Source organism: Limanda limanda, chromosome 1 (assembly GCF_963576545.1).
Source record: "Limanda limanda chromosome 1, fLimLim1.1, whole genome shotgun sequence".
NCBI lineage: Eukaryota > Metazoa > Chordata > Actinopteri > Pleuronectiformes > Pleuronectidae > Limanda > Limanda limanda.
The window spans coordinates 25,190,179-25,218,130 of record NC_083636.1 but is presented as its reverse complement, the minus strand read 5'-3'; the positions used below and the strand labels follow the sequence as shown (position 1 = coordinate 25,218,130).

Here is a 27,952-nt window from a genome sequence, read left to right as displayed (position 1 = left end):
TTATTTTACAAAAACTCAATTTATTGTGCAATGACAATATCTTGGCTCCAGTGAGGTCCATGTCATTGTAGGAAAACTGCATGGCAAAAGGAAGCAGTGCAAGAAACTCCATGCACAAGCATCGCTCAAGGAGAAACAAACTAACCAGAGGATTTGACAGTGTGAGCGTGTGTGTATGTGTGTGTCTGTGTGTGTCTGTGTGTGTGCTCTTGTACAGCTATCTTTGTGTGGACCAGTTTGATTCTTCAACCTACGGAATGAGGACATTTTGGGAAAGTACGGACATTTTGGCCGGTCCTCACTTTGTGACCCCCCCCTTAATGGACTGTTAGGGGGTTAAGACTTGGTTTAGGGTTAGGTTTATAATTAAGTTTAGGTTAGGTTAAGGGTTGGGGTTAAACATTTGGTTTGGATGGTAAGGGTTAGGTTAAGGGGCTAGAGAATGCATTATGCCAATGAGTGTCCTCACTAGGACAGCTGTACAAATGTGTGTGTGTGTGTGCTCTTCTCCAGTCCTGTAGCAAATTTTTTTGTATATGAAGCAAAAAAGTGACAAGCAGTCATGGAAATGGATAAAAGAATAAAGGCAATTAGATTCAAGTAAACAAACATTCTCTTCAAGTTTGATAATTTGGTCAAAAACTAATAAAAACCAGCAAATAACGAAAAACATAAAATCTATTAAGTATAAAAACATGAAATAAATACATTATTATGCCATGGAAAAACGTTTAAAATGTTGATGAACACAAGAATAAAAATGGCAGTGATATTTCCCAAGTGGAAGGATGTCTGTGCAGGGAAGTTTATAATTGCTCACATTTAAACTGAAGCTTAGCTGATTTAAAAAATCGACACCTAAATATGGCAATTAAAATGTATCTTATCATTCTGTGTGACTAAAAAAAGTAAATGACTTTACAAATCTGTGTTTTTCTAAAAATAGACTTTGAAATATCTTTCCAACATATAAAAAAATATCCCAGAGTAATAATCCATACATATAAAAATGGTGCTGTGGAGTTACTGTACAGATGTGGGGGGGGGGGATATGGCACAGAAAGAGATCGAAGGACAATCAGTGCTGTGTATAAAACCAAGATACTAAGTAGTAGCATTTGGATGTAGAAAGACAGACATTGCTATATGTTGGCAGAGGAGCGGAGGATGTGGAACCTCTTCAGAGTCATGCGGAGGGATCCCAGCTCACGATTCACTCGCTCCAGACGATTCTCTAAGGCCACCTGAGGACGACAGTCAAGCACAAATTCATTGGCTCATTTTCTTTGGCATATTTCTGTTGACCTTTGACCCGATCAGCTCCTAAATGCTTGTCATGATTTAATAATACAACAATATAAAACTAAGGCAAGCAGCCAGTTTGACCTTTTAACTTGATATAGGACTTAAATCATTTATATACTGAAAATGTTGAGTTCTAATTCAAAAGCAGACAGCATGGTGTTATATAAAGAATAATCAATATGTGAATTACCTCATCTAGCCTGGTCTGTAGACTCACTCTACCGCCTGCTCCAGGCATCCGGCTCAAAGCTGCCTCGATCTGCACCACACATACACACACACACACACACACACACACACACACACACACATACATACACACACACACACACACACACATACATACATACATACAAAGGTTAATCACTTATTACCAAAAATAATTACATGATGGCATATGCATGAAACACTTTCACTGGATTCATTGTATTAGTTGGTTGGAAAATGTAAGTGATTTTGTGTGTGTGTGTCTGTGTGCTCTTTTACAGCTATCTTTGTGAGGACCACTTTGCGCCTACAACATACGGAGTGAGGAAATTTTGGCCTCACTTCTGACCAACCTCTATTGGACTGTTTGGGGGTTAAGACTTGGTTTTAGGGTTAGAATAAGGTTTAGATTAGGCATTTAGTTTTGATCGTTAGGGTTAGGGGCTAGGGAATGCATTATGCCAATGAGTGTCCTCACTAAGATAGAAGTACAAACGTGTGTTTGTGTGTGTATGGTGTGTACGTGCGTGCGTGCGCAAACATCCCTGTACGACCAGAGTGAATTGGAGAGAGGAGGTTGTCGATATGAACCTTCTAAAAATAGAAGTAGTGGTATAAAAACAATGAAACCCCTGTTACATAAGAGATGAGGTGAGGATTAGGAGCCTGTGAGTCAGAGATGCGACTCTCTTCACACTGTGCCACTGCACAGCCCTTTCAGTAAACTTCCTCTGCTTGATTAAAAACACATACATAAATAGATGTCTCGTGCCCCTCACAGATAAGACGCTCACCTGTAGCTTCTCCTGCGTCAGCTCGTCCAACAGTTTCTCGGCCTCAGCCAGTGAGCTGAGTTTGTCCAGGAGTGGAGCTGAGTCCTTGTAGGTGGTCCGCAGGTCAGACACACCACAGGCCCCCTGCTCCTCCCAGCCCAGCTGGGAGTTTCCATTAGGTGGGTTCATGCTGCTGGAGGAATCGGGCTGGCGAAGGTCTGAGAGAGAGAAGAGATGATTAATACCTTCTCACAAGCAGATGTTTATACTCACATTCAGACTCAGGGGCCACTTCTGTTAGCTATACCCCCATCCTAATTACAAACACCATTCAATGTAATGCACTTCAGAACAACACCATCACCCACTGTCACCTCAACAACAAATGTAAAGTAGAGTCATCACTATAGTGGCTGGTTCACTTTGCTCCGAGTCCCAAGGCCACTTAGTACCTTCACTTTACACATGGTTTACTAGCAAAAACCAGTGCTCACAACATGGGAGATGATTCTTTTCAGGTTACATTTCATTATCAACTAATTATGTTATTACTTCATCAAAAAACAATTAGTAGCGTCAGACAGACATTGATATATTATTGTTTTTTCCCCCCACATCTTGAATATAATACCATCATTTCTGTCTGCGGAGGCAAACTGGAGTCTCCTTCTGGGACTGCTGCTGTGGAATGAATGACGTCTCTGCTCACCTTGGCCATTAAACCTGTAGATGACACACAATATAATTATTTACTTTAACCACTTTAAGCCCAAACCACTTTTGTGTTTTGGGCTTGTTGGATATAGATAGATGTGTGTGTTAATGCCAAACTGTACTGTAAAGAGCTGGTCCTCAAGACTAGAGAATCTCAATATAAATACAGACCATTTACCATTTATTCAAAAGCATCACCGATGATACATTAATCATTTTCCCTCTACCAACACCTCTTAAGGTGGTATTAATATGTCAGATTCTGTTGATAATCTGTAACAATTAGTATTTGGTCAAATTAAAACTGTTATTCAAAGGCCGGAGCATGAGGAGACAAACTGAAGAACGTACAATCCAGCTGTTCCCTCAATGAATGCAGTCGTTGCTTCTTACCTGTTGTTCAGGTGTTGCTCTCTTGGCATCATGTGAGCAAAAGCTGTGGAGTAGTTCTCCGAGGGGCAGCGTTTAGGGCTGGACTTGGCAGACAGGGGCTGGAGCAAAGTTTCTCTCTTTGCTGGAAGGAGGAGAAAAGCACAACTAAACTTAAATAAACCAACACATTAGAATTAGAAACTACTTTCTCTGGAGAGATCCAGTAAAATGTCTTGCTTTTGTTTTTGATTTTATCAATATGCTCCATTCATGTTGCTAAGATACAAACACTGCCTAAAATCTCAGTCTCAGTCTCTAGTGCTGAACATACAGTTTATTAAAGCCTTTAGAAGAAGGAATTTGTGAGTTTTCCCTTTTGTGGTTTGGATAGAAATTCACACCACATATATCATGTTAAAAAGTAAATGGCTCAACGTCTCATCAAAAATGGTAAATTCAAACCACCACAAGCAACCAACTTCAAGTTTTCCCTAAACATGTAAACTGTTGTCACATACATTCACAGATAAGTAGAAGTAAAGACTTAGACGTATGGGTGTACATACGGGGGGTAGTTGTGGGTATGTTCCTCTGTCCTGGAGGAGGCAGTGAGGCGGACCTGTGGCCCTCTGGAGACAGACTCCTCTGAGCCCTCAGCAGAGCCGCTGCTCTTTCTGCTCCACTGTGGCTTCTTGCTGCTCCTGCTCCCTCAGCTTCGACCGCAGCTCCTCCAGGTTTAACCACCTCTCGCTCCTGAAGATGCTCTTTGTGTCGCCGCTCAACAAAACCCACAGTGGGCCTCTGACTGCCAACCCCTGCAGAGACAAAGGACACAGACATACTTCATTAAAAAACAACAAGAGCTATGATCCCAGACTAAAAAACTGAGTGCAGCCATTGTTCCCTTCTTCTTCTGCTGGTGAGACTAAATCTATACGCTGACCCTCAGGCCTTTTGACTCAGCCGTCGTGGACTTCAGTCATATGCACAGTAATACGTTCACCATTATGTGGAGTCACTGAGATCATGACACAAGATATAAGAACTACCACATTTCCATTGATCCAGATGTAAATCCAAGTTCCTGATTCTGTTAACCATTACCAAAACGTCAGCGCGGGTTTCACAATGTAGGCTGTTCATTTTTATTTCCTTAGCTGGATGACACTATGAAAATTGTAAAAAAAAAGTCTTGTGCAAATACTGAAAGTATGAAATATATAATAAGACAGTTTTCTGTATGGTTATATATGATAATAACGACTGGTGTGGTGGATTGTGGTCTACAACAGCACTTAAATACTTCTCATTCAAACACTCAAGTATTTATCTATCTATCTAACTATTTAAGTATTTACACAGAAAGTATTTTCTATTATACCCATGGTGGCATCAAGTCAACTTTTTATAATATATAGTATAATTTGACTTAAAAGCCTTGGTATCTCAAAACCTTGGTACATACAACTGTGTCTTCCTTCCTGCAGGAGTAAGACTTAACAACCAGCTCTGCTCCAAGTAAAACTACATGCACCACCACTTTAATATTCTCAACTGTGCAATATTTACTATACTATACTCATTTGTAAAAAATTCTGTGCAATATAAACCGTTATGTGCAATCCATTTACTGTACATATTCTGAAAGATAATATATTTTTTTACACTGTATGTTCCAGTTTAATCACATTTATGTATTTTTCTATATATTGTTTAGAATATATTTCTATTTCTTTATACTCCTTCACCGAAGTACTACATGCTACTTATGTAATGTCTTCTGATGCTATAACATTGCAAATTTCCCCATTGCGGGACTAATAAAGGACTTCTTATCTAATCGTATCTTAAATACATTAGTGTTAGAGCTGTGTTCTGACCACAATAAGATCCCTGGCTCTTAACAGCTATTAAAGTGTTTAAGTGTACACTGTAACATTAGTCAAACTGAGATTCACATTACAACAGTGGTTAGTGGTCAGTCATGGTCAAGACACAAGTGTTAAATTGAATGCTGTGAGTGTGGCAGCGCCTCTTACAGGGGGCGCGGCTCTCTGTGGCTCTGGTCTCCTCCAGCTCTATGAGGGCCCTCATCATGGGCGTCAGGCTGCAGGATGTCTGCACCCAACCGGTGTCCCGCTGGCTCTGCTCCTGGTGTCTGGTCTGAGGCAGAGGCTGTTCACACTCTGGGGGAGATCCACACCTGCAGAACAGGATCACAATAAATCACTCAGGTTCTTTACCAACATTGGCAGAACACACATCCACAATAATAAAAACTTGCCTCCAGCTCCCATCAGCTGAGGGGGGTTCCACAGAGCTATCAGGTCCAGATGATTGATCATTTAATATGTATGGCGACTTCTTATGGATAATTGATTGTTTAGTTTTAGGGATCTGGGATTTTCTGCCGCTCTTCTGCTTATCGGATGGAAGACACGGGGATTTTCTAAGGGTGGTGTCTGGTTCCATGTTGCTTTTACTGGGTGACAGCAGCAGGTCAGGATGGTGGTAAAGGCTGTGGACACATCAAGAGGAATATATTAACAACTAGAATGGCACTCAGTAGGGTGCATAACTCCGCCAGACCTAACAGAGACCTTATGAATCCACATTTAAATTCCAAGATACACACACTCGTGAAGACCGGTTCCCTAAGCATGCTGGATTTCATTAATGAAGATCCATGAATTACTCTCTGAGAAATCAAAGAAAATGTTGAAAAACACAAACATCTCATAATGTTTAACCCTGAATCTGCCCCACGATCCGGTATCACACCAAATTTGTATGGGTTCTTTTTTGGATAATGCCCCACCCTACGTAATAGCTATCTAACTTACAAACAAGCAAAGACAAAAAGAGAGGTGACAGAGGTAATTACAAATGAGCCTAATATTGTGAAACTCTGATATGTAGCAAGAGGTAAAAGAGATGAGATGAGATCAAATGAGATACGATAAGTTAAACCTTTAATAGTCCCACTCCAGGGAAATTTGCAAAACACCCTAGTATTATGTGAACATGCAACCTTCTGATTTGAAGTCAGAGAAGCTACTATGGGTCACATGGTCCTTTGGACAGCTGGAGACAAGTGGTGCAGGCTGTGTATTGCTTTTTACTTTTTCATCTGTGTCTCTGGGTTGGGTCTGAGCTGGATGATACGAGGGATGTCGAAGAGGTCAGAAATATTCAAATTCTATGCAAAATAGTGTTCTTCAGTTTAAGATGCAGGTGCTTACCCAGCCCCAGAAGGTTGTGCAATAGTGTGAGAAGCATAACGGGCCCTGGACTGGTTCTCATGCTCCAGCTGCCTCACCTGAGACTCCAGTTTGGAGTTCAATCTGAGGGGAACGACACACACATGGTCACAAGATTTCAAAGTATGAGGAGTGTTACGTGTGTGGTTGTTTTCCTGTGTCTCCCCTCTCATTCTCTGCAGGTCTCACACCATTGGCTGTTCCTCCACCATCGTCCAACCCCCTGTCCAATCTGGGAGCTGTCTGTTGGCCAATTAGTGTCGTCAGGCCTTGATAACTTGCACCTGTTTTGTCTCCATGGAGAGAGGCCATTGTCTGCCTGTGTGTGGGCTGTGTGGAGCTGTTGCTTTTTGTTTGTGAGATGCCACCGGGGTTTAGGTGAATAGGTAAGACACCCTTGGGTTTACACTGCCATCACGTAGACCATACTCTGTTATCACATCAGGTTAGGAGCGGGGCCACCCTCTGTATGTATTAGCTAGGTTGTATGTGTGCACTAGTTAGTTGTCACGTTATCTTGTTTTCTTTGCTTTGGCTCCGCTTATAGTTCCCTATTCCCCTTGGCGGATCGCTGGCTAAATAAAACACACTTACTGATCCAGTTTGCTGTTGTGCCCTGTTTTTGTTGTTCTCCGAGTCAGCCTAACAGTAACATGTGTTATGGTTCCCCTACTCCCCCCCTAGACGTAGCAAGCTAACATCCTGGAGCCGTAACATATTTGGGGGCTCATCCGGGATCCTCATTGTAGGACTCCACGTCGGGCTGGCTTAGAGGTGTTCGATGCAGGTGTGCACATAGTGTAGCTGGTTTGTGTGTATAAGATAGGCAGTAGTTTTTTTTGTAGGGCTCGTTATGGAGGCTTTTGAGTTGGGTGTCTTTTTGGCTGATCCGTCTATGGATCGAATTGACAGATGCCGGAAGGCTGATTTATATGCCATAGCGGCTCATTTTGAGTTTCCAGTTCAGGGGACCCTGCTCAAAGCGAGACTTAAGGAGTGTGTCGTGGATATGCTGGTGGGCAAGGAGGTGCTTGGTGTGAATGCGGCTTCTCCTTGTAGTGATGATAGGGAGGACATGCAGGCTGGGGCAGAGGCTAAGCCACCCGCTACCTTACCACGCTTTAATCCGTTGTCACCTACTTTATTAATGTCGTCTCAGGACGCCCGTCTGAAAGTAAGGTTGGCCCGCTTGCAAATGGAGGCTGAGCGTGGAGAGAGGCAAGCTGAGCGTGAGCACCATCTGGAGATCCGACGGATTGAGGCAGAGAAGGAGGTGAAACTACGGAGGTTGGAATTGGAGGCTGCAAGTGCAGCACGTTCACCCCAAACCACCCTCTCTTCTCCACTAGCTAGCTCATTTTGCACATTGGATGTGACTAAACAAATGGCGTTGGTTCCGCAGTTCCGGGAATCGGAAATCGATTCTTATTTTGGTGTGTTTGAACGCATCGCAGTTTCTATGCAGTGGCCTAAAGAGGTGTGGCCCCTCTTGCTTCAGTGTAAACTAACTGGTAAAGCTCAGGAGGTGTTGGCGTCCATTTCGTTGGCGGACAGTCTAGATTACGAAATTGTTAAAACCACTGTTCTTCGTGCGTATGAGTTAGTACCTGAGGCATATAGACAAAAATTTAGGAGTTGCAAAAAGTCTCCTGATCGTACTTTCATGGAGTTTGCTCGAGAGAAGGCCACCTTGTTTGATCGGTGGTGCACCGCCACTAAAACTACAGATTTTTCCTCTCTTCGAGAATTAGTCCTGCTGGAGGAATTCAAGAATAGTGTATCAGAACGTATAGTAACATACTTGAATGAGCAAAAAGTGGTGTCAATGTCCCAGGCAGCTGTATTAGCGGACGAGTTTGTACTCACCCACAAGCCCGCTCATTCGTTCTCTACCTCTCCAACCACTCAGTTTCGCAGGTCAGTTTCGCTACCTTTACGTTCTAGGGAGGAACGGGAGTGTTATTATTGTCATGAATTTGGCCATTTAATTGCTGACTGTCAGCTTCGTATGAGAAATCATCCACCGCCCGTTCAACAACAAAAGGGGGTTGGGTTGATAAGTACAGTTTCTCGCTCTGTGGCAGTTATGCCGAATGTGTGCATTTCTGACCTTCCTGACCCCAGCTACAAACCATTCATTTTGAGTGGTCTTGTGTCACTGACCGGTGATCCAAAGGAACAGCAAAAGGTTCAGATTCTCCGTGACACTGGGGCGGCCCAGTCGTTTATCCTCTCTGATGCAGTGCCATTGTCAGGTGATTCATTCTGTGGTTCCAGTGTTTTGGTTCAGGGCATAGAGATGGGATTTGTGCCAGTCCCCTTGCACCTGATACATTTAAAATGTGATTTAGTCAGTGGAATTTTCAAAGTCGGGGTATGTCATAACCTGCCGGTAAAAGGCGTTCAGTTTATCATGGGCAATGATATTGCTGGAGGCAGAGTGCTGCCTATGTTGGAGGTATTGGACTGTCCCGAAGCTAACGCTGAGGATGAGTTAGCCGAGAGATTCCCTGGGATTTTTCCGGTGGGGGCTGTTACACGGGCGCAGTCCCGACCATTGAGTAATGTGGTTGACCTGTCTGACTCCTTTCTTGTCCCAGTGGGGGACGTAAATGAGGTTACTGGTTCTACCTCTGTGCCCCCTCCACAGCCTGATAAGAACAGTGCCGTTGAGAGTGCTGGCCTTAGTCTCGACCCATTGCCTCTACCGATAACTCGTGATAAGCTGGTTGCTATGCAAAAGATAGATTCTACACTGGAGCAGTGTTATGGGAAGGCTGTTACTCCGGGTGGGGATATCGACGGTAAGGTGGGTTACTTCCTAGATAATGCTCTTCTCATGCGTAAGTGGACTTCATCTCTTGATTCAGAACGTGACTGGAGTGTGATCTATCAGATTGTAGTGCCTGTTGCATATCGACAGGATATTCTATCACTTGCTCATAGTCACGTATGGTCTGGTCATTTAGGTATCACGAAAACCTATGACAGGATTCTAAGGCACTTCTTTTGGCCTGGACTGAAACGTGATGTAGCTGCATTCTGTCGTACTTGTCATACCTGTCAGGTCACAGGAAAACCAAACCAGGTTATTCCACCCGCTCCTCTCTGTCCGATACCCGCGTTAGGTGAGCCTTTTGAGCACGTGTTAGTTGATTGTGTTGGCCCATTGCCTAAGTCTAAGACTGGTAACCAGTTTTTATTGACGATTATGTGTGTTGCTACACGGTATCCTGAGGCTATTCCCCTTCGGAAAATCACTGCTCAGGCAGTGGTCAAGGCTTTGGTTAAGTTTTTCTCGACGTTTGGGCTCCCGAAAGTGGTGCAAACTGATCAAGGAAGTAATTTCCTTTCTAACCTTTTTGAGCAGGTGCTGACATCTTTGTCTATTACACACAGAGTTTCCAGTGCCTACCACCCTGAGTCTCAGGGTGCTCTCGAACGTTGGCACCAAACGCTTAAATCCATACTGCGAAAGTACTGTCTCGAGACCGGGAGAGACTGGGATGAGGGTGTTCCTTTTGCCTTGTTTGCGGTTCGTGAGATCGTTCAGGAGTCCTTAGGGTTTAGTCCGGCTGACCTTGTTTTTGGACATACGGTACGCGGCCCTCTCAGAGTTCTGAAAGACCAGCTTATCTCGGGTAGTGCTTCTTCTCAAAATGTGTTAACTTATGTGAGCCGGTTCCGTGAACGGTTGCACAGTGCCTGTGCCCTCGCTAGGGAAGCTCTGTCCGCCTCACAGAAGCGGATGAAGCGTCACTTTGATGAGAAGGCTGTCCCACGTTCACTGCAGACGGGTGACCAGGTTCTAGTTCTGCTTCCCATTCCCGGATCCTCCCTCTCTGCCCGTTTCTCCGGTCCTTATTGTGTGGGACGGAAGTTGAGTGACACAGATTATGTTATACAGACCCCAGATCGGAGGCGCAAGACAAGAGTTTGCCATGTTAACATGCTTAAGTTGTATCATGCAAAAGTTACTCCTCCTGAGGACTCCGTAGAAGGGTCTACGGGTCCCACAGTCAAGTCTGCCGTTCCAGCTGTATTGGTTCCAGGCTCCTACCAGGTTCCTGAGGGTGACGAGGATGGATTGGAGTTGCGGAGTGCTCCTCAACAGACCCCTCGGTTGTTGAACTCTCGGATGCTGTCATCTCTGGACTCGCATCTGGCCTATCTGGATGAGGAACGTAGGGCTGACATGGTAGCCCTAATACGTGGGTTCCCTTGTCTGTTCGGTGATGTTCCTTCCCTGACCAACGTTTTGAAGCATGATATAGATGTGGGAGGTGCAGCACCTATCAAGCAGCATCCATACCGCATTAACGCTACGAAAAGGTTGATCATGTCGCAGGAGGTGTCTTATTTAGTAGAGAATAGTCTGGCGTCTTCGAGCTCTAGTCCTTGGAGTTCACCATGCCTCTTGGTACCCAAGCCTGATGGCACGTTCCGTTTCTGTACGGATTATAGGAAGGTGAACGCAGTCACGGTTCCTGACTCGTACCCGTTGCCGCGTATTGATGATTGTGTGGACACCATTGGGTCTGCCCGGTATGTGACAAAGCTGGATCTGTTAAAGGGATATTGGCAAGTCCCACTTACTGCTCGTGCTTCGGAGATCTCCGCATTTGTCACTCCAGACAAGTTTCAGCAGTACTCAGTGATGGCGTTTGGGATGCGGAATGCACCTGCCACTTTCCAGCGCTTAGTGAATATTGTTTTAGCTGACGTCCCACACTGTGCTGCTTACCTCGATGATGTAGTTGTGTATTCGTCTGATTGGGCTGCTCATGTAGATACCTTGACAACAGTGTTCCAGCGTTTGGCGAGGGCTTCCTTGACGCTGAATTTGGCAAAATGTGAGTTTGGTAGGGCTACCGTTACTTACCTTGGTAAACAGGTTGGGGGTGGTGAGGTGCGCCCCGTGGAGGCTAAGGTGACTGCTATCACTGCCTTCCCAGTGCCCATCACCCGGCGTGAGCTGCGCCGCTTCTTGGGTATGGCTGGGTATTATCGTGGGTTCTGTAGGAATTTTTCCTCTGTTGTCGCCCCTCTGACTAGTCTGCTGAGCCCCTTGGTCCCGTTTGCGTGGTCTCCAGATTGCCAACACGCTTTTGTTTCTGTTAAGACTCTGCTATGTAGTACCCCTGTTCTGGTGGCTCCTGACTTTGAGAAGCCATTCAAGATGGAGGTAGACGCATGCAATGTAGGTGCCGGTGCCGTTCTTATCCAGGAGGATTCCAACGGGCTGGACCATCCGGTCTGCTACTTCTCACGGAAGTTCAATGAGTGCCAGACACGGTACTCTACTATTGAGCAGGAAGCTCTGGCTTTGCTGATGGCACTCCAGTTTTTTGAAGTTTATTTGGGATCGAGTTCTAGGCCAATTGTGGTCTACACGGATCACAATCCGCTGGTTTTTCTCCACCGGATGTATAATCAGAACCAGCGCCTCATGCGGTGGGCGCTGATTGTGCAGGGGTACAACCTGGTGATTCGTCACAAGAAGGGCTCCGAGAATATGTGTGCGGATGCCCTTTCTCGTGTGTGATGTTTGCTCTTATGGGTGGGGGTGTTACGTGTGTGGTTGTTTTCCTGTGTCTCCCCTCTCATTCTCTGCAGGTCTCACACCATTGGCTGTTCCTCCACCATCGTCCAACCCCCTGTCCAATCTGGGAGCTGTCTGTTGGCCAATTAGTGTCGTCAGGCCTTGATAACTTGCACCTGTTTTGTCTCCATGGAGAGAGGCCATTGTCTGCCTGTGTGTGGGCTGTGTGGAGCTGTTGCTTTTTGTTTGTGAGATGCCACCGGGGTTTAGGTGAATAGGTAAGACACCCTTGGGTTTACACTGCCATCACGTAGACCATACTCTGTTATCACATCAGGTTAGGAGCGGGGCCACCCTCTGTATGTATTAGCTAGGTTGTATGTGTGCACTAGTTAGTTGTCACGTTATCTTGTTTTCTTTGCTTTGGCTCCGCTTATAGTTCCCTATTCCCCTTGGCGGATCGCTGGCTAAATAAAACACACTTACTGATCCAGTTTGCTGTTGTGCCCTGTTTTTGTTGTTCTCCGAGTCAGCCTAACAGTAACATGTGTTATGGTTCCCCTACTCCCCCCCTAGACGTAGCAAGCTAACATCCTGGAGCCGTAACAGGAGACACATGACTAATGATTATTAACTGAAAAAGTTAGTGACCCCTCACAAAAGGCATAAAATATACAGTTAAAAAATAGTTGCAGATTTGCAAATCTTTAAAAAGATATTAGTGTAATAAAAATAAATAAAAGTCTTCTGGTAAATGGGGATGGTGGGTTTTCAGGTCCATATGAGATATTGAAGAAAGTGTTATTGGAAACAACAGATATTTGGATCTCAGCAATTTAAAAAAACCTTACAGGGCTGTATATGAAAAACTATTTCCTAATACTGACCCTAGCTGCCCTCGCTGTAGACTAGAACCAGCCACTCTATTTCATTTCACTTTTTAAAGTCTGTGAAACATTTATCATTCAAAAAAAGTCTTAAAACTTCATCTTGTCGCACCTTGTTAATTATATAAAATCAGTCTGACACCGAAGAATGGACAGTAAACAACAGGTCTAGAGATACAGCATTGATCTGTGGGCTTGAAGCAACCTGGGGCCTTTCTTCTTTATGTCCTCATGAATCAGTTAACCTCACTGAGAATCTCTCCTTCTACACAGTTGAATAATTTGACCCCAAGATGACCTTTATCCCAACACTGTCTTCTGTGGATTTTAAATTCTCCACTGCCATTATCTGGCTCTAATTAGCTTCTCCTCTTTTAGATTGATAAGTCTAACTAACACTCTCCAGACGATTCTCGCTGGTTTTCACTATGTGACTCAATTCGACTCTTAAGGTGAAAGTGTTCTCGCAGATCTTGCTGCATTGTACGTTTTCCATATTAACTGTCTAAAATTCTAATACTGTGTTCTGCTCTCAGACTGACGGGATGCCTGGAGGGAGCATCATGTCACTATTACTTTCCAGATTTATGATTCTTTTCAGGCTGATGTTTTAGTGCTCTGCTCTGGTTCAACACAAGAGAATTGGCTAAATGAAAACATTCTTCATAAAATACTGTCCCATCTGGACCTGTCTTGTTCACTTGTTTTCACGGTCCTATGACAATAAACGGATAATTGTCAAGTCAGCTTGAACACTGTAGTAACTAAAGGAAAGAGTCTCTTCTTTCCTAGTTTTGATGTGTCTGGACCTCTCCAGCATTTGTACCTATGGCTGCCAAACTGCCTTCTCTCCACTTGAGTTATTTCAGTGCTGAAGCCTTCCTGTGACACACATCTATTGATGTTCTGCGAGCTGCTGCTTGATTTCTGTCCGTAAATTCGCTGAATCGGCTTTGAACATTTCATCAATGCTGAGTCCATGCTCTGCCTCCGTTAGTGCCAATTCAAAGCAAGAGCTGATACCGCAAAGGAAAGTTGCTGTACTCGCAGTACTTTCTAGAGAAAAGACACCATTATTAGACTCTATTGATGAATTCTCTCTATCTCGCTTCTGTCGACTATGGTCCACTGCATTCCTTTTTTCACAAAATTGATTGAGCCAGCTAAGGACAAACTGACAGTTATAGACCTGATGCCAATAACCAGGCTACATCTATGAGGTCACATCTTTGTTATGAGTTCTATTTTCAAAAAACTCAGGAAGACACTTTCGAGTATAAACCCATTGTTCAGCATTATTCAAAACCTTTAACACTAGATCTGCTCAAGACATGATATTTTCTTTTTGAATTTCAACTGATACATTCAATCAGTAATGGTGAACAGGGAAGTTAACGTTGTTAACGCCGTACAGATTAGACATTTGAAATATAATGTTTCATTTTTGTACTCAAATAAGCTAAGCTAGGCTAACCAACAATCAAGTCGTATTGATTGTCTCATCTCATATTTGACAAGAAAGAAAGTTAATGTATTTCACTAAAGGTCAAATTATTCCTGAAGGGCTGCAACCCTCAAACACCTGCACGAGTACAAAAGATAATTTCCTTCATTGTCACAAAATGTTAATCAAGGAGAGCAGTTGCATTTTGTGACCCTTTACTGAGCCATCTTTATGTAGTTGTAGTCATCAAGAGAGAATTGATGCACATGATACAACACAGAATGCATAGAATTCATACAAAACATCTGCTCACCTCTTCAGTTCAGATATCTGATCATTGGCATCAGCAAGCTTGTTCTCTGCTGACACCATCTTGTTCTGTGGATACGAAAATGTTATAAGGCTGAAGGAAGACATGACTTATTAAGAGGCGATTTTCTTTCTTTCCATATAGATTTGAATGAAAATCTGATGATAACACTTAATCCTGTACGTACATTAATTCCAGGAAAACAACCATTACCTTTACTCCCTCGTGCTGCTTCATCATAGAGTCATATTCTCCAAGCAGCTGCAGAAACAAAACAGAGAACCTTATTCAAGTCGGGTTATATTTGTGTTGACAGAAACTCAGGGAAAGAATATTGATGCAAAAATTCCACCAGGGACGTGAACTAAGAGGCAAGTTAAGCATAATCCGGATATGTTTTTGTTATCTGGTTTCACTGAACATAACGTTGTCTGTCCTGTAGCATCTCTACTATGAAGCAAATTCAATCATCTGGCTATAAAAACACTGGCAGCAACATCTTCTGAATGAATCAAGTATTTTTTTTATGTGATATGGGAGGAAATGTTGATACCTGCAGCTTAATTTGGTTACTACGAGATACTAAAAGGGACATTTAACAAGAAAGCAACATGATCACATGACTAGAATATTTCCAGTTATTCAAGTCAGGTTATGACTATAATATACATCAGCATATGATTCTTATTTATGTTATTGCTGAGTAATTAATTTAACATTTTTGTCTGATGATGTACAAACTATTGCATGTGATGCATATTAAAAAGAGGTTAAGCAATGTCAGACTGTTTGTGCTGGTCAAGTAGAGAGAAAATATCTGATGAGCTTAGTCTGACTGAAATGTTCACATGAAAAATATTGAACAGTGTGTGGATCCTTTTTAGAGGCTTAAGTTTATATTTCTGAGCAGCAGTGTTAGAATAAGATTGAAAAAGGCTCTTTTCATTAAGCTTGGCAACATTTAATTAATTCTTAAGTTGTAAAGTGTTTCACATCGATATTGAGAGCATTTAGAAAAATTAGATTGAGTCTTTGGCAACATCACACACAAACACACACACTCAGGCTCACACACACTCACACACACAGTAAATATGAGTCAGTCATATCTGGAAATATGAATCATATAATTAGATCCGTATTGGAGTATATACCAATCAAGCAGATGAATCCATAAATGGAGGAAACTTTAACACACTTTTCCAATTACAAATTAAACCCCTAATGTAGTGCATATCAATAAAGCATTTGTTCTTGGGATATGTAAATGTGTCTCTGCTTATGTTCTGTGCCACAGCCCAGTCAGACTCACATCCTGCAGCATCTTGTACTCTCTCGCCCTCCTGGCCTCCTTCTCGTCTGCCTCTCTGCAGGCTTTCTGTGCCGCCTCCTCCAGCTGCTGTACGTGAGACTTCAAACGTGCTGTCAGGGCGTCCTTCTCTTTGCCCGAGCGTTTACTTTCTTCTAGTCGCTGCTGCAGAGATTTCACAGTAGCGCCCGCGACAGCATACCGCTCTGGCCATTCTGCCTGACAACGAGAAATCAAATCCAAATTAATGGATGGAGTGAGGGTTAAATATTGATTTCATTGCATTAATAGATTAAAATTTAAAAGATGTGGAAAAGAGTAGAGGAAAAGACACCTTATGTACAGGCAGATCTAAAACGACATGAATTGGATTTTATTTTCAGGCATAAGATGTCAATCTTTTTTCTAAATACTCAGGGGGAAAAAATGCGTTGGTTGAATAGAATACTTTTATCAGTACATTAACAGCCACACTTATATTACAGGAGCATTTAATGAAAATTAAGTATGAAAAACATTTATGGAATGTTACCAGTTTTTTCTCCAGCGAGCAGTTTGTTGCCTCTACTTCTTTAATATGACTGATGGCCTCAGCCAGAGCTTTTTCTAGATGCTTGCACCTGTGGATGAAAAAACATCAGGTTAATGATGAGTTAGGAATGGACTTAAAGCAGAGGTAAAACATCATGCTGGGTGAATGTGAGGTCCTTCAGGCCTTAATTGAAGTATTTATGAGTTTGAATAATGGTAATTTCTATCATAAGCAAAAATATTTAGATGTCTGCTGTATAACTAGGTCAGCAATCAAACGTAACTCATGTTTTGCTGTTTATAGAGCAATACATTTGCACATATGGACCTCAAAAAGAAGAGGTTGACAAAAAAATGAAGGTACACTTGCTTTTTCAACTTTCAACCATGTGTCAAAGACTCTATCAGCTGACTTTTTCAGTTGTTTTATTTTTTTTGTGTGCTACGTTTCCTTCTTTGGGATTATGCTGTTTAGCCATATTTATTCATGTTGTATATTTAATATTTTATATATTTAGGGAAAAATACAAAAGGGTTTAAAAAATACGATAAACATTACTACAAATAAATGTTATATGCAGTGAACACAAACCTCTCTGTGAGCGCCAGGTTGCTCTTCTCTAAATCCTGGGGCAGATCTCTGAGTTTGAGTTTGTCTCTCAGAACTTGGATCTCAGACTCATAATACGCTTTCAGATCAGCCACATGTCGAGAGTGCTTCTCTCTCAGGTTCTGCCGCACACTAAGGTGAAGAAAAGCAGAATAAAAGAATGAATCTGATTAAACCGTGTTGTCGTTCAGCCTGATGAAGTACCATATTACAGAAATACATAAAAAATTAACAAAAATCCAGTGACTGCAGCCGAGTTGTGCTACACTCACAGAGACAGGACAACAGGGTCCTCTAGCGATGAAGCTCTCTCCATGTGTGGACTGGCTGCAGGCCGCAGATTAGCACCAAATGCTGAACAGGGCTTCAGGGTGCTGGTGTGGGTGTGACTGCCCTCTTCCTCGCTGGTTAAACGAGCACTGGCTCTGCGTTGCTGGTTGGTCTTATCTTGGGAGGTACACTCAACTGCCTGGGATGCGTTTCCCCACAAGCTTTGCATTTTGGAGAAAGGAGGTCCGGCAACTGAAACACTGGAGGCATCTGAGATATAGTCTGTATCTCCAGGGTTGGGACTACACTCCACCATGCTGTCAGGGGAAACAGGGGTCCTGACTCTGGGGTTGATGTGGGGCTGAGTGGCAAATGAAGGGCTGCTGAAATGAGATGGTGAAGTGAAGCCAGATGTGCATTCGGACTGCCGCGTGTTCACTGCTGGGTCCAGCTTCAACACCTGAAGAGTAAAGAGCGTATGAGTTACAGGGTCAGCAGAGGACTAATATGTTCATCCACACTAATGTGTCATATTTTCAAAACAGCACTTTAAAACTAAAACGATCTTCATCAACACAAGTAATAATTCCTGACACATACACCGCGTTCCACATTATTATGCAGATAACACTTTGCTCAGATTTTCCTAAATAGTAATGCACAGCCAGTCAGTATAATTTTCAAGTCATCAACTGTAAGAGTACAAACCTCCCAATGATAACAGTATTTTTTTCAAAAATAAAAAACTCAAAATGCAGTGTTCCAAATTATTATGCAGAGTTTCTGAGTTTCAGAGTTTCAAGATATTTTATAGGTTGTTAAGAACTAAAAATTGTCATTTGTTGAATTTGCAGCATTAAGAGGTCATATTTACTGAAATCAAAAAAAGTTTTAATCAAAAACATCTTAACAGGTCAAGTTACATGTCAACATAGGACCCCTTCTTTGATATCACCTTCACAATTCTTGCATCCATTGAACTTGTGAGTTCTTTGATAGTTTCTGCTTTAATGTACTTGCAGGATGCCATAATAGCCTCCTAGAGCACCTGCTTGTATGAGAACTGCCTTCCACCCACATAGATATTTTGCTTGATGATGCTCCAAAGGTTCTCAATAGGGTTAAGGTCAGGGGAAGATGGGGGCCACACCATGAGTTTCTCTACTTTTATGCCCATAGCAGCCAATGCCCCAGAGGTATTCTTTGCAGCATGAGATGGTGCATTGTCATGCATGAATATGATTTTGCTTCGGAAGGCACGGTTCTTCTTTTTGTACCACGGAAGAAAGTGGTCACTCAGAAACTCTACGGACTTTGCCGAGGTCATTTTCACACCGTCAGGGACCCTGAAGGGGCCTACCAGCTCTCTCCACATGATTCCGGCCCAAAACATGACTCTGCCACCTCCTTGTTGACGTCTCAGCCTTGTTGGGACATGGTGGCCATTCACCAACCATCCTCTACTCCACCCATCAGGACCATTAAGGGTTGCACGGCACTCATCCGTAAACAAAACAGTTTGGAACTTAGTCTTCATGTAGTCCTGAGCCCACTGCAACCTTTTTTGCTTGTGAGCTTGGTTTAGAGGAACGAATAACAGGTTTAAGGACACTTGCAAACCTCTTGAGCATCCTACATCTTGAAGTTCGCGAGACTCCAGAGGCACCAGAGGCTTCAAACACCTGTTTGCTGCTATTCAATGGCATTTTAGTGTCTGCTCTCTTAACCCTACGCATTTGTTTGGCAGAAATCTTCCTTATTTTGCCTTTGTCTGAACTAACCCGCTTGTGCTGTGAATCAGTGACAAATTTCTTCATCGTCCGATGATCACGCGTAATTCTTTTGGAAATATCCAATGTTGTGATACCTTGACCAAGGTATTGCACTATTTGCTGCTTTTCACCAGCAGAGGGATCCTTTTTCTTCCCCATTTTGCCTGAAACATGTAGCTTGCTTAATAATGTGGAACATCCTTCTTAAGTAGTTTTCCTTTGATTGGGCTCACCTGGCAAACTAATTATCACAGGTGTCTGAGATTGATTTCAATCATCCAAGTGGCCCTGAGACACAATACCATCCATGAGTTTAATATAAAAACTAAAAAATGAATGTTTATGACCCTTAAATCCAATTTGCATAATAATGTGGAACGCGGTGTACATATCACATGAGTATTCATATACACTGGGCAGATTATCTACTCTGCGGTCAGATCATTTAAAACTGAAGTGTCGTAATGTGGATGGAGACTAAACTTCTTCCCTTTCCTTTGGTCTCAAATGTAATTCATAATAGTCCAATAATCCAAATAGCACAAAGAATAAAAGATCATTGTTGTTTCTTAAAGAAAGTTAAGCAGAAAAATAAATAAATATTAATATAAATATCTAAATCTGAAAAAATATAGGGTAGAATAAGGTGCAGAAGTTATTTTTAATAACTAATATATTTGTTAATATATCTGACCGCAGAGTCAGGACCCCTGTAGTAACCTCAGAAGCAGACTAATTTTCTTCCCATGTCAGGCATGAATAATAAGTTGTTGGGACATTTAAAAATAACTGTCTTTATGGATATGAAATTTAGATTTCTTCAACAAGCTAACAGTTGTTTTTTCTTGTTTTTGTTTTCATCATAATATCCCTGATTTACAACTTAGCAACTATGGTTTGTGTGATAAGCAAAATTATCTTCCAATAATTCCCTCGAATTAAAGTTCAATGTGTTTTCTTGTACAAAAAAAGCACAATCTTCTATTGTACTCCTCTTGATCCCGAGGACTAAAAAGACCATGGATGTACGAGTCATGTGAAATACCTGTGGTGACGAAGGACTAGACATAACAGAACCTTCCCAGTCTGAGTGTTTACAGTCTGTTCTTTGCTTGTTCTGATAGATGTCTCTGAGAGACAGCCCTCGCTCCTGAGGTGGAGTCTACAAGAGATAGAGAAGAGCTCAAAAACACAGTTACATATACAAATCACAAAATCATTGTTCTATTTATAGGGAGGACAAGTGGTATATCTTTTGAATATTAAACATTCGCCTGACTCAAAAGGGATGGCAACGTTTAGACTGATAAGAATTCCAGTCAGCAGTGTTGGAACATTTTGGCCAACCCGTCCCCAACAAACAAAACAATAAACAATAATATTTTATAGCTTTTCTATGTGGGGCTCCAGAAAAGGTTAGAGAACAAGCCTTAAGAGCGTTAACAACATAATACATAGTTATTATTCAAATTTAATAATCCATTTATTTATTTAATCTTATCTGCAGTTTCTTTTATCTGCCTTTTCCTCTATCGATTTCAGCCTTTATGCAAAATTCATGTTGATGATTATGTTCTTAAAGTCACTGTTCAAATCAATTTTGAAACAGTAAAAGTAGGAAGTGAAATCTGGAATCAACAGCTGCATTAAATAGGTCCAGTGACAGGGACAGAAGGGATTGTGGGACATTAGTTTATAAGTCTTAGGTTGCGTTGGGAGAGTCCAAATAATGTCCTTTCCTAAACACTATTCCCTGACCCCAAAGGAATATGTCCCGGGGTCAAAGAATGATGTGAAGGAGAAGCTGCAATAAGAACCACTGTGCAGAGAAAATCTGTTTCCCCTAATACTCTGCGTTTTAATAACTTTATAACTTTATTTACAACAGGGGATACACACAACATGAACGGTACTCTGTGCTGTAGGCTGTGCGCTGACAGTTATGATAACGTTTCCCGTCAAACATAGAATAACACATCCTACTCTAGGGGACAACAGAACAGATTTAATTGAAAATGACGTGGAGAAAACCTTATATAAGTGGAGAAAAAAATGTATTGTGTCCATTCCACAATCAGGGGGTAGAAATTACTACTATATTTCAGTTTTTTATATTAACTTGGGTGTGTCCAGGTGTAACTACGAGGTTGTGTCGATTAAATGTTGATGCCGTAAAGAATTGTGGGGCAGCATTTTCTCCTCTCCTTTCATAAAGGATGATCCGATGTTTACGATGCTACAGGAGTGAAGTTAGGAAGCATTGAAGCTCCTTTCCCTCATAATTTAGAGAATTTGAACAACAGGTTCCTCAGCCAAATTGAGTATTCGAAAGGCACCTTCAGTGTCAAGGAGAACTGTGGTATTTTACTTACAAGACTCATGGATGCCTCTTGCAGAAGGTGGTAAGCGTTGCTTTCAAAGCTGTCGGGTAAGGGCCAATACATGTCACTCTCATGCAGACGCCAGTAAGTGAGGCCTACGAGACAAAGTAAAATGCAGTGTGATTTCATGGTTTTTCTACTGTATCTTTCAAAGGCCAGGCACTATGATAAACACCCAAATGAATGAATGAATTTTTGACAATAGGCTTAGAGCAACAGTTTCTTTACTCTCATTACCACACTGACTGACTTGTATGCAAATGTAACTGAGACCTTTCAGATGTGAAAAAATAGCTTTAAAATCTGTGTTGTTCTTATCAATTATTTTTCTGTATTAATTAAATAAATAAATGAAAAAGCGATTGACCCAAACTGATTCACAGTCTACTGATAAAAACATAACTGACAAAGATCACATTTGAGACTATAGGTAAATCAATATTTCCTCATGATAAAAGCCTGCAGCTACAACAGTGCCATCCTACTGTGACTTGTTGTAATTGCATTAAGACTTTCAAAATACTGCAAAATCCTATGTTGTTTATTATATCACACATTGTCAGTGCTTTCAATCCACGCTCCAAGCCTTGTTGCTCTGTGTTTGTTCTGAGTCAGTGAATGTCACCTGATGCTTCAGACATCAGGCTGTCACTCCTCCTCAGGGGAAAAGGGCTGGACGACGGCCCAGTCGGTCGATGCTGAAACCAAATAGAGATGAGTGGATTAAACTCGGCCGCCAGAATGTTGTAAGGACAACCACAACAGAGCTATGCACCAGAAATAAAAGAAACACTGCAGATGCAGGGCAGTTATGTACACAAGCTAATGTTTTTTGTTATTATCTCTACTTAATCGTATCTGTCCTAGAAGTGCAGCAGCTAGCACTTGCTGAGTTGTACCTGGTCCTGGGAGTCTGCGCTCTCCAGGGGGTTTTGTCTGTTGGGTTCTCTGGAGCTGCATGGCTGCTCCTGGAACTGTGAGATTTGGCACAAAGCTTCTCCTGCTTTGCTTTTCTTGGGCCTGAGTTTCTGTCTCTTGGCCCAGGAGGTCAAAGATTGGCTGGTGCTGCCAACAGAACAGATCAGTGTCAGTAGAAAAATGATTCCTTAGGAACAATGCTGACTTAATCGTAACAGAGTTTCTGCAAGATTCAACAAGTTAAAATTAAAGAATTTACAAGACTTTGTTTTATTACAAAATAAAATGCCATTTGCCAACATGTTTCACACCAGCCACGGTAAAAAAGTTAACCCGTCTTTAGAAGTTATGATCAGACATACCCAGAGGTTCTTGGCTGGTAGACTAATCGATTAAGTTCCTCCACTCCAAGAGGCCTCTCATCTGAAAAATCCAGCTGACAACCAATCGCAGTTGTCTCTGTGGCTTGCTGGAAGTTAGAGGACCAATTATGCTTCTCCCTCCCTTGATTGCCATTCTCATCTTCCCCTGGAGACCCAGTAGGTTCCATACACGGTTCCCAGGTAGACAGAGTCCCGTATCCGCTGCTGAGCATTGTAGTTACCCGCTCCTCCCCCGGTTTGGCGGTTTCTGATCTGTGCAGATGAGGTGAAGGGGAGCTAAAAGGAGTATGTGCAGGAGCTGCCAGTCTGTCATTGTCACTGGGCACGTTTTTGGTGACTGTGTGATCCCTGGAGATGAGGGGGAAAATGTAACCCTTTGTGTCAGTAGTAGTTTTGGTCACTAGAGTTGGAGAGAGCTCTGTTTGTGGATGTACAGTGGCCTGGCGGTTCTGGAGCTGGACCAGAGCCTTAATTTCATCCTGAATCAACTGAGAAAAAGAATAGCATGTCATTCTTTTACTGGATGAATAAATACTTCAGAGTAGTCGATATAAGAGGACATGACAAAAACGAAAGCTTACCTGTATTTGGCACTGGTATTGTTCCTGCTGTGCGAGTATCTGCTCTTGGTATTGCTTCTCAACCAGCTGAAATAGATGCAGCCACCGGCCCTGTTGCAGGAAAACACAGAACGTTTTACATTCTACCACAGAAATACACCGACAGTATATACTGACATTCAATGTTGGCCTTTTACAGGGTTTCCATCTTTATAGTGCAGGGGTTGCAGTTTACACTGGACATTTAGCGTGTGATAGCCATTTCAATTTCACTGCAGGCCGCTTCACTCCTCTGCTGCGCTGTAACATGTCTGAAGTGTGGTATTACCATTACAGTCCACTTCTCATAATAACATAAAAGATCTTAAGAAGTTTTGTGCCGTCAGTGAATACATGACTTGTGGTCATTAAAACTAGAAATGTACTATATAAATTCAGGTCATTTACCATTTGTGTCCTACTTATATTACCTTTTAACGCATTAGCTCACTAGAGAAAGCCAACTGTCCCTGTCAGTGACTGAGAGTGGGACAATGGTCTGCATTAAAAATGAATATATAATTCCTAGACCTCTTGGATCATGGACTTGCATGTGATAAAACTCGGTCCCCCAGTCTCTGTTTCTGAATGTCAACTGTTCAATAAAGGCAAAAACTCCCAAATAATCTTAAAATGTGCAGCTCTATTACTTTGTAATTATGTGCCTGCACTATATGTGTGTATTAGGTTAGAGGGAAGCCGCTGTGTTTTTGATACAAACCCCCATCAGAGAGTAGAGAGGGAGAAGTGATATAGAGAAAGCATAAGGGTGTAATTTACATGACATACATTTTAATAATCAAAAAATAATGTGTTTTGACTGAAACTGTTTAAGCCTGATAATAAAAATAATCATAATAATCATAATCATAATAATAATAATAACTTTATTTGTATAGCACTTATCTAAACAAGGTTGAAAAGTGCTTCACACAGAGTCAATGGCAAAATAAAGACGAACCATAATAGCAAAGTGCCAAAGCCTCTGAGTTGTCTGTTCCCTACAAATCACAACGTGTGTCTGAGTAGATCAGCTGCATTGTGGTAGTGTGTGGGCTGAGCAGCAGTGTTTGTCTGTCTAACTTACTGTCAGGTGTGATCTGAACAAAAAATAAAAAGTGACAGCTCATAAATGAGGTTGCCAGCTGCCACAGAAGCTAACCCCTAAATTCACTTTCCCCCTCATCACTTATCATCTCATTTGCACTTTCTAACTCTTGCATTTCAGGCTCTGTGATATCTTCCCACCTCACAATCCTTCCAGATCTCAGGGTCTGTCTCTCCACTGCTCTGGATCTCCTGGACCAAAGCTCGAAGGGTCTCGAGGGAGCTTGGGTTGATGAATGGGAGGTTCTTCCCTTGTTCGAATGCTTCCTTTGTGCTCAGACAAAGACTCCTGCAACAAAGTCATATATTAATATCAAACTGCATGCCCTAGTTAGATATTGTAATACATGATAAAAAACATAACAATAACAATAAATATCAGGATAAGATATAGCTGTGGAGCTTTCTGGAAGTCATCATCGTTTGAAAACATCTATTTATCAAAACTCTTGCAGATACTTGATGGTGCATTGGCAATTTTAATCTCTCTCTCTTTCAAGTCACATCTCTTACTTAGCCCTTTTAAAACAAATTAACTGTATATATTCAACACCTAATCAATACTTTATACCACATTGTATCTCCCATGACTCTTTCAATTTGAGTGACAGTCATTAGTGATTTTCCACGTCTGAATTGTATTCAATTTGAATCAGTTTCCGGTGAAATTCTATAAAACTATCAGAGAGCTCCTTCACAGAAAATACATTCAAATTTGTATGATTTAATTGAATACCATTTATATGTATATTCAGTATTATTCAGCGGATTTTGTAAAAAAATTCATAAATTCTGATGCTCTCCTCTCAAATGAGAGGAAAGCTGCTTTTCTTAGTCACATGCAATTGCACGCTAAATACTAATGTGCAATAATTTGGAGGTTTTACATAAAATACTAAAATGGCTCAGCCAAGTTGTGACGGCCACTCTTTGATGGTTCATAGACTAAATGATTAATTGAAATTAAAAGCAAAAAACAGATCAATAATTTGAATAGTTGTAGCTCCACCGTCGTCCACAGTGTTATATTTTAACTTTAACAGAGAAACCATCGGCTTTTTTCCTATAAAAAATATGGTTAGTGTGTCTTCGGCTACTGCACCTGATCTTGTTGCATGCTGGTGTAATGAACACGGGCCTGCTCTCCACAGTGCCTCCTGTTGTTTGGGAGGCCGAGTGTCTGTCCTCTGAGACGGCCAGGCCCGAGGCCGATGTCCCCTCGGAGGACAGCAGAGAGGTCTCACTCTCCTTCCCCCCATCCCCGTCAGCACTGACATGGCAATGGCTCAAAGCCCCTGAGCTGGACACATCCTCAGAGATACTGTCATCTGTGGACATGTTTATGGGCCCATGCAGGGGGGGTCAGTCTGGCAGCTAGAGACAAAGGGGGGGGGGGACAAAAGACACTCAGCATCAGGAGGGTTGGGAAAGTAAATACATTTGCTTGTGTGCTGTACTGACATACACTACTGTATTTTCATTTTCTGCTTCTTAATATTTTTACTTCATGACATTTCAGAGTGAATGACATATTGTACTTTTTATTTACTTTTTACGCCACTATATCCATCTGGCAGCTTTGATTGCTAGCTGCTTTACAGACTCAGAACATATTAGGAACTTTCAAAATATGATGCACAAAATGTATGACCCAACATTATATATAAATTAAGCTTGAACAAGTAAATAAGTCAACGATCACAAAATAATTTACCAACTTTTTTGACAACCAATTAATCTATTTCATGCACACAAAAACTACTATTTCAGATTATTAAAACTGAAAGTTGAGGAATAAAATAATTTGTGTCTGAAGGTGCCATGTTGTACTGTGAGTGATCTAGCTCAAAAACTTGCATATTTATAACCTGGACATAGCAACATTACTCAAGTAACACAGTGTGTTTTATAATACAGTCTCAGATTTGAGAAACCTGGCGGGAAATTATTAACATTTCTTTATTGTTTTCCTTAACAGATCCAGATCAAGAACTACATATACACTTGTAAAATCTGGACAGAATAACAGGGAGCGTAAAGAGTGTTCACAGCTTTGTCAGAATTTGTTAAACCTGCAAATCTATTTAATAAAAAAACACACAAAAATGGAAATTCCACTGCTGGTATCTCCATCGAGACCACATCAGAACAGGTCCAGATCAAACACTCTCTATCTAATCTAGATTAAGAGATAGAGCATAAAGACTGTGTTAAAACACCATTTCTGAGTTGTGAAACCTTAACTCCATTATGATGCGAGAAAGACAGATTTCATCTCTATACCACATCCTACCCAACTACTGCACCTTAACTTGTCATATCTGGTCTAAATGAACCCACAATGAGTACAATACCTTCATTGTACTCATTGTTCACTTGGCTTCTCCTTCCCTGGCTATGAGGACCTGCCATCAACATTCAACAGTTACAAAACATAAACACAACCAAATCACACATATTTAATCCAATGTGTCAATGATGCACATTCGCATCCACGTCTCCGTCCCCTATCTGCCAGGACCTGTGCTTCCTGTCTGCACCCTGTGTGTTATAAATGACATATGACGGTACAGCTTTGATTGACTAGCTGATTAACTTAGCCTCCATTAGTACAATCAACACAGACACGTAGCATGTTAGCATCAGCTGCTGTTTGGACTATTTAACAAGAGCTTCTGCATGATCTGATTTAGCTTCCGGTTAGCTCCAGATGCTCCAGATGCTGCAGACGCCTCAGGTCGCCTGTGAACTCCTCTGGAGCCCGGGTTAGTGAGTGAGTCAGTCACCAGCCAGCTAACCTGACAGCCACACACACCACTCGCAGCCCATGCCAATCGTTAGCTCGCTAGCTAAGTTGGGCTAAGTTCGTGTATTACAGGTGAGTAAGCGCAGCGTGGGAAGTGAAATGGAGACACACACGATACTAGACACAGCATGACAGAGGATGGAGAGACAGGGGGAGCCTGCAGAGAAGAACAGTCCCCTACCCGTTCACCTGTAGCATCATTTCATCCATATCCCTCCGGATGGACACGCTAGCTAGCTGCTCGCTGGTTGGACACTGCACTGCAGAGGTCTCCGGCCGCTGTGGCGTTTACAGGCCGCCACGCTATTGGTCAGAGCAGGATTAAAATGGAGAGCAGCGATTGGCCGACACCTTCGCCGCGTGTTTCTATTGGCCGTTCGGGGGAAGGAGGCGTGCACACAAGTTGGGGCAGGGACGACACTGCGTTCAAAACAAATGGCTTCAAAATAATG

At 42.1% G+C, this 27,952-nt stretch overlaps 2 protein-coding genes across 3 annotated transcripts; one reads left to right on the top strand and one right to left on the bottom strand.

Annotated features, from left to right (window-relative positions):
- Positions 1-27,751, bottom strand: LOC133000195 (M-phase phosphoprotein 9). 2 transcript variants are annotated; one of them, XM_061070064.1, is made up of 24 exons: positions 27,682-27,751; positions 25,797-26,068; positions 24,836-24,983; positions 23,570-23,659; positions 22,968-23,476; positions 22,587-22,752; positions 22,313-22,385; positions 21,679-21,782; positions 20,352-20,468; positions 17,537-17,994; positions 17,247-17,396; positions 16,656-16,743; positions 16,127-16,342; positions 15,028-15,075; positions 14,818-14,882; positions 6,614-6,715; positions 5,656-5,889; positions 5,411-5,574; positions 3,938-4,186; positions 3,393-3,513; positions 2,917-3,008; positions 2,307-2,503; positions 1,496-1,564; positions 1-1,244 (listed from the first exon to the last, which is right to left on the bottom strand). In XM_061070064.1, the coding sequence occupies exons 2-24, from the start codon at positions 26,030-26,032 to the stop codon at positions 1,143-1,145; spliced, it is 3,798 nt and encodes a 1,265-aa protein (XP_060926047.1). In that variant the 5' UTR covers positions 26,033-26,068; positions 27,682-27,751; the 3' UTR covers positions 1-1,142. The 2 variants fall into 2 exon arrangements, with proteins under 2 accessions (XP_060926047.1, XP_060926054.1); XM_061070071.1 differs by having other exon boundaries at positions 27,690-27,742.
- LOC133013627 (uncharacterized) lies at positions 7,495-12,779 on the top strand. The gene is made up of 2 exons (XM_061080631.1): positions 7,495-12,451; positions 12,750-12,779. Exon 1 carries the CDS (start codon positions 7,527-7,529, stop codon positions 12,174-12,176), a length of 4,650 nt encoding a protein of 1,549 aa, XP_060936614.1. The 5' UTR covers positions 7,495-7,526; the 3' UTR covers positions 12,177-12,451; positions 12,750-12,779.
- Positions 27,752-27,952: the final 201 nt, after the last annotated feature.

Bases quoted from the DNA above. Each gene is read 5' to 3' on its own strand.
- LOC133013627 (XM_061080631.1), top strand. From the start codon at position 7,527: ATGGATCGAATTGACAGATGCCGGAAGGCTGATTTATATGCCATAGCG.
- LOC133000195 (XM_061070064.1), bottom strand. From the start codon at position 26,032: ATGTCCACAGATGACAGTATCTCTGAGGATGTGTCCAGCTCAGGGGCT. The intron at 17,995-20,351 runs GTATTTCACATG...TTTACTCTTCAG, and splicing joins CTAGTCCTTCGTCACCACAG to GTGTTGAAGCTGGACCCAGC. The intron at 5,575-5,655 runs GCAAGTTTTTAT...CCTGTTCTGCAG, and splicing joins TCAGCTGATGGGAGCTGGAG to GTGTGGATCTCCCCCAGAGT.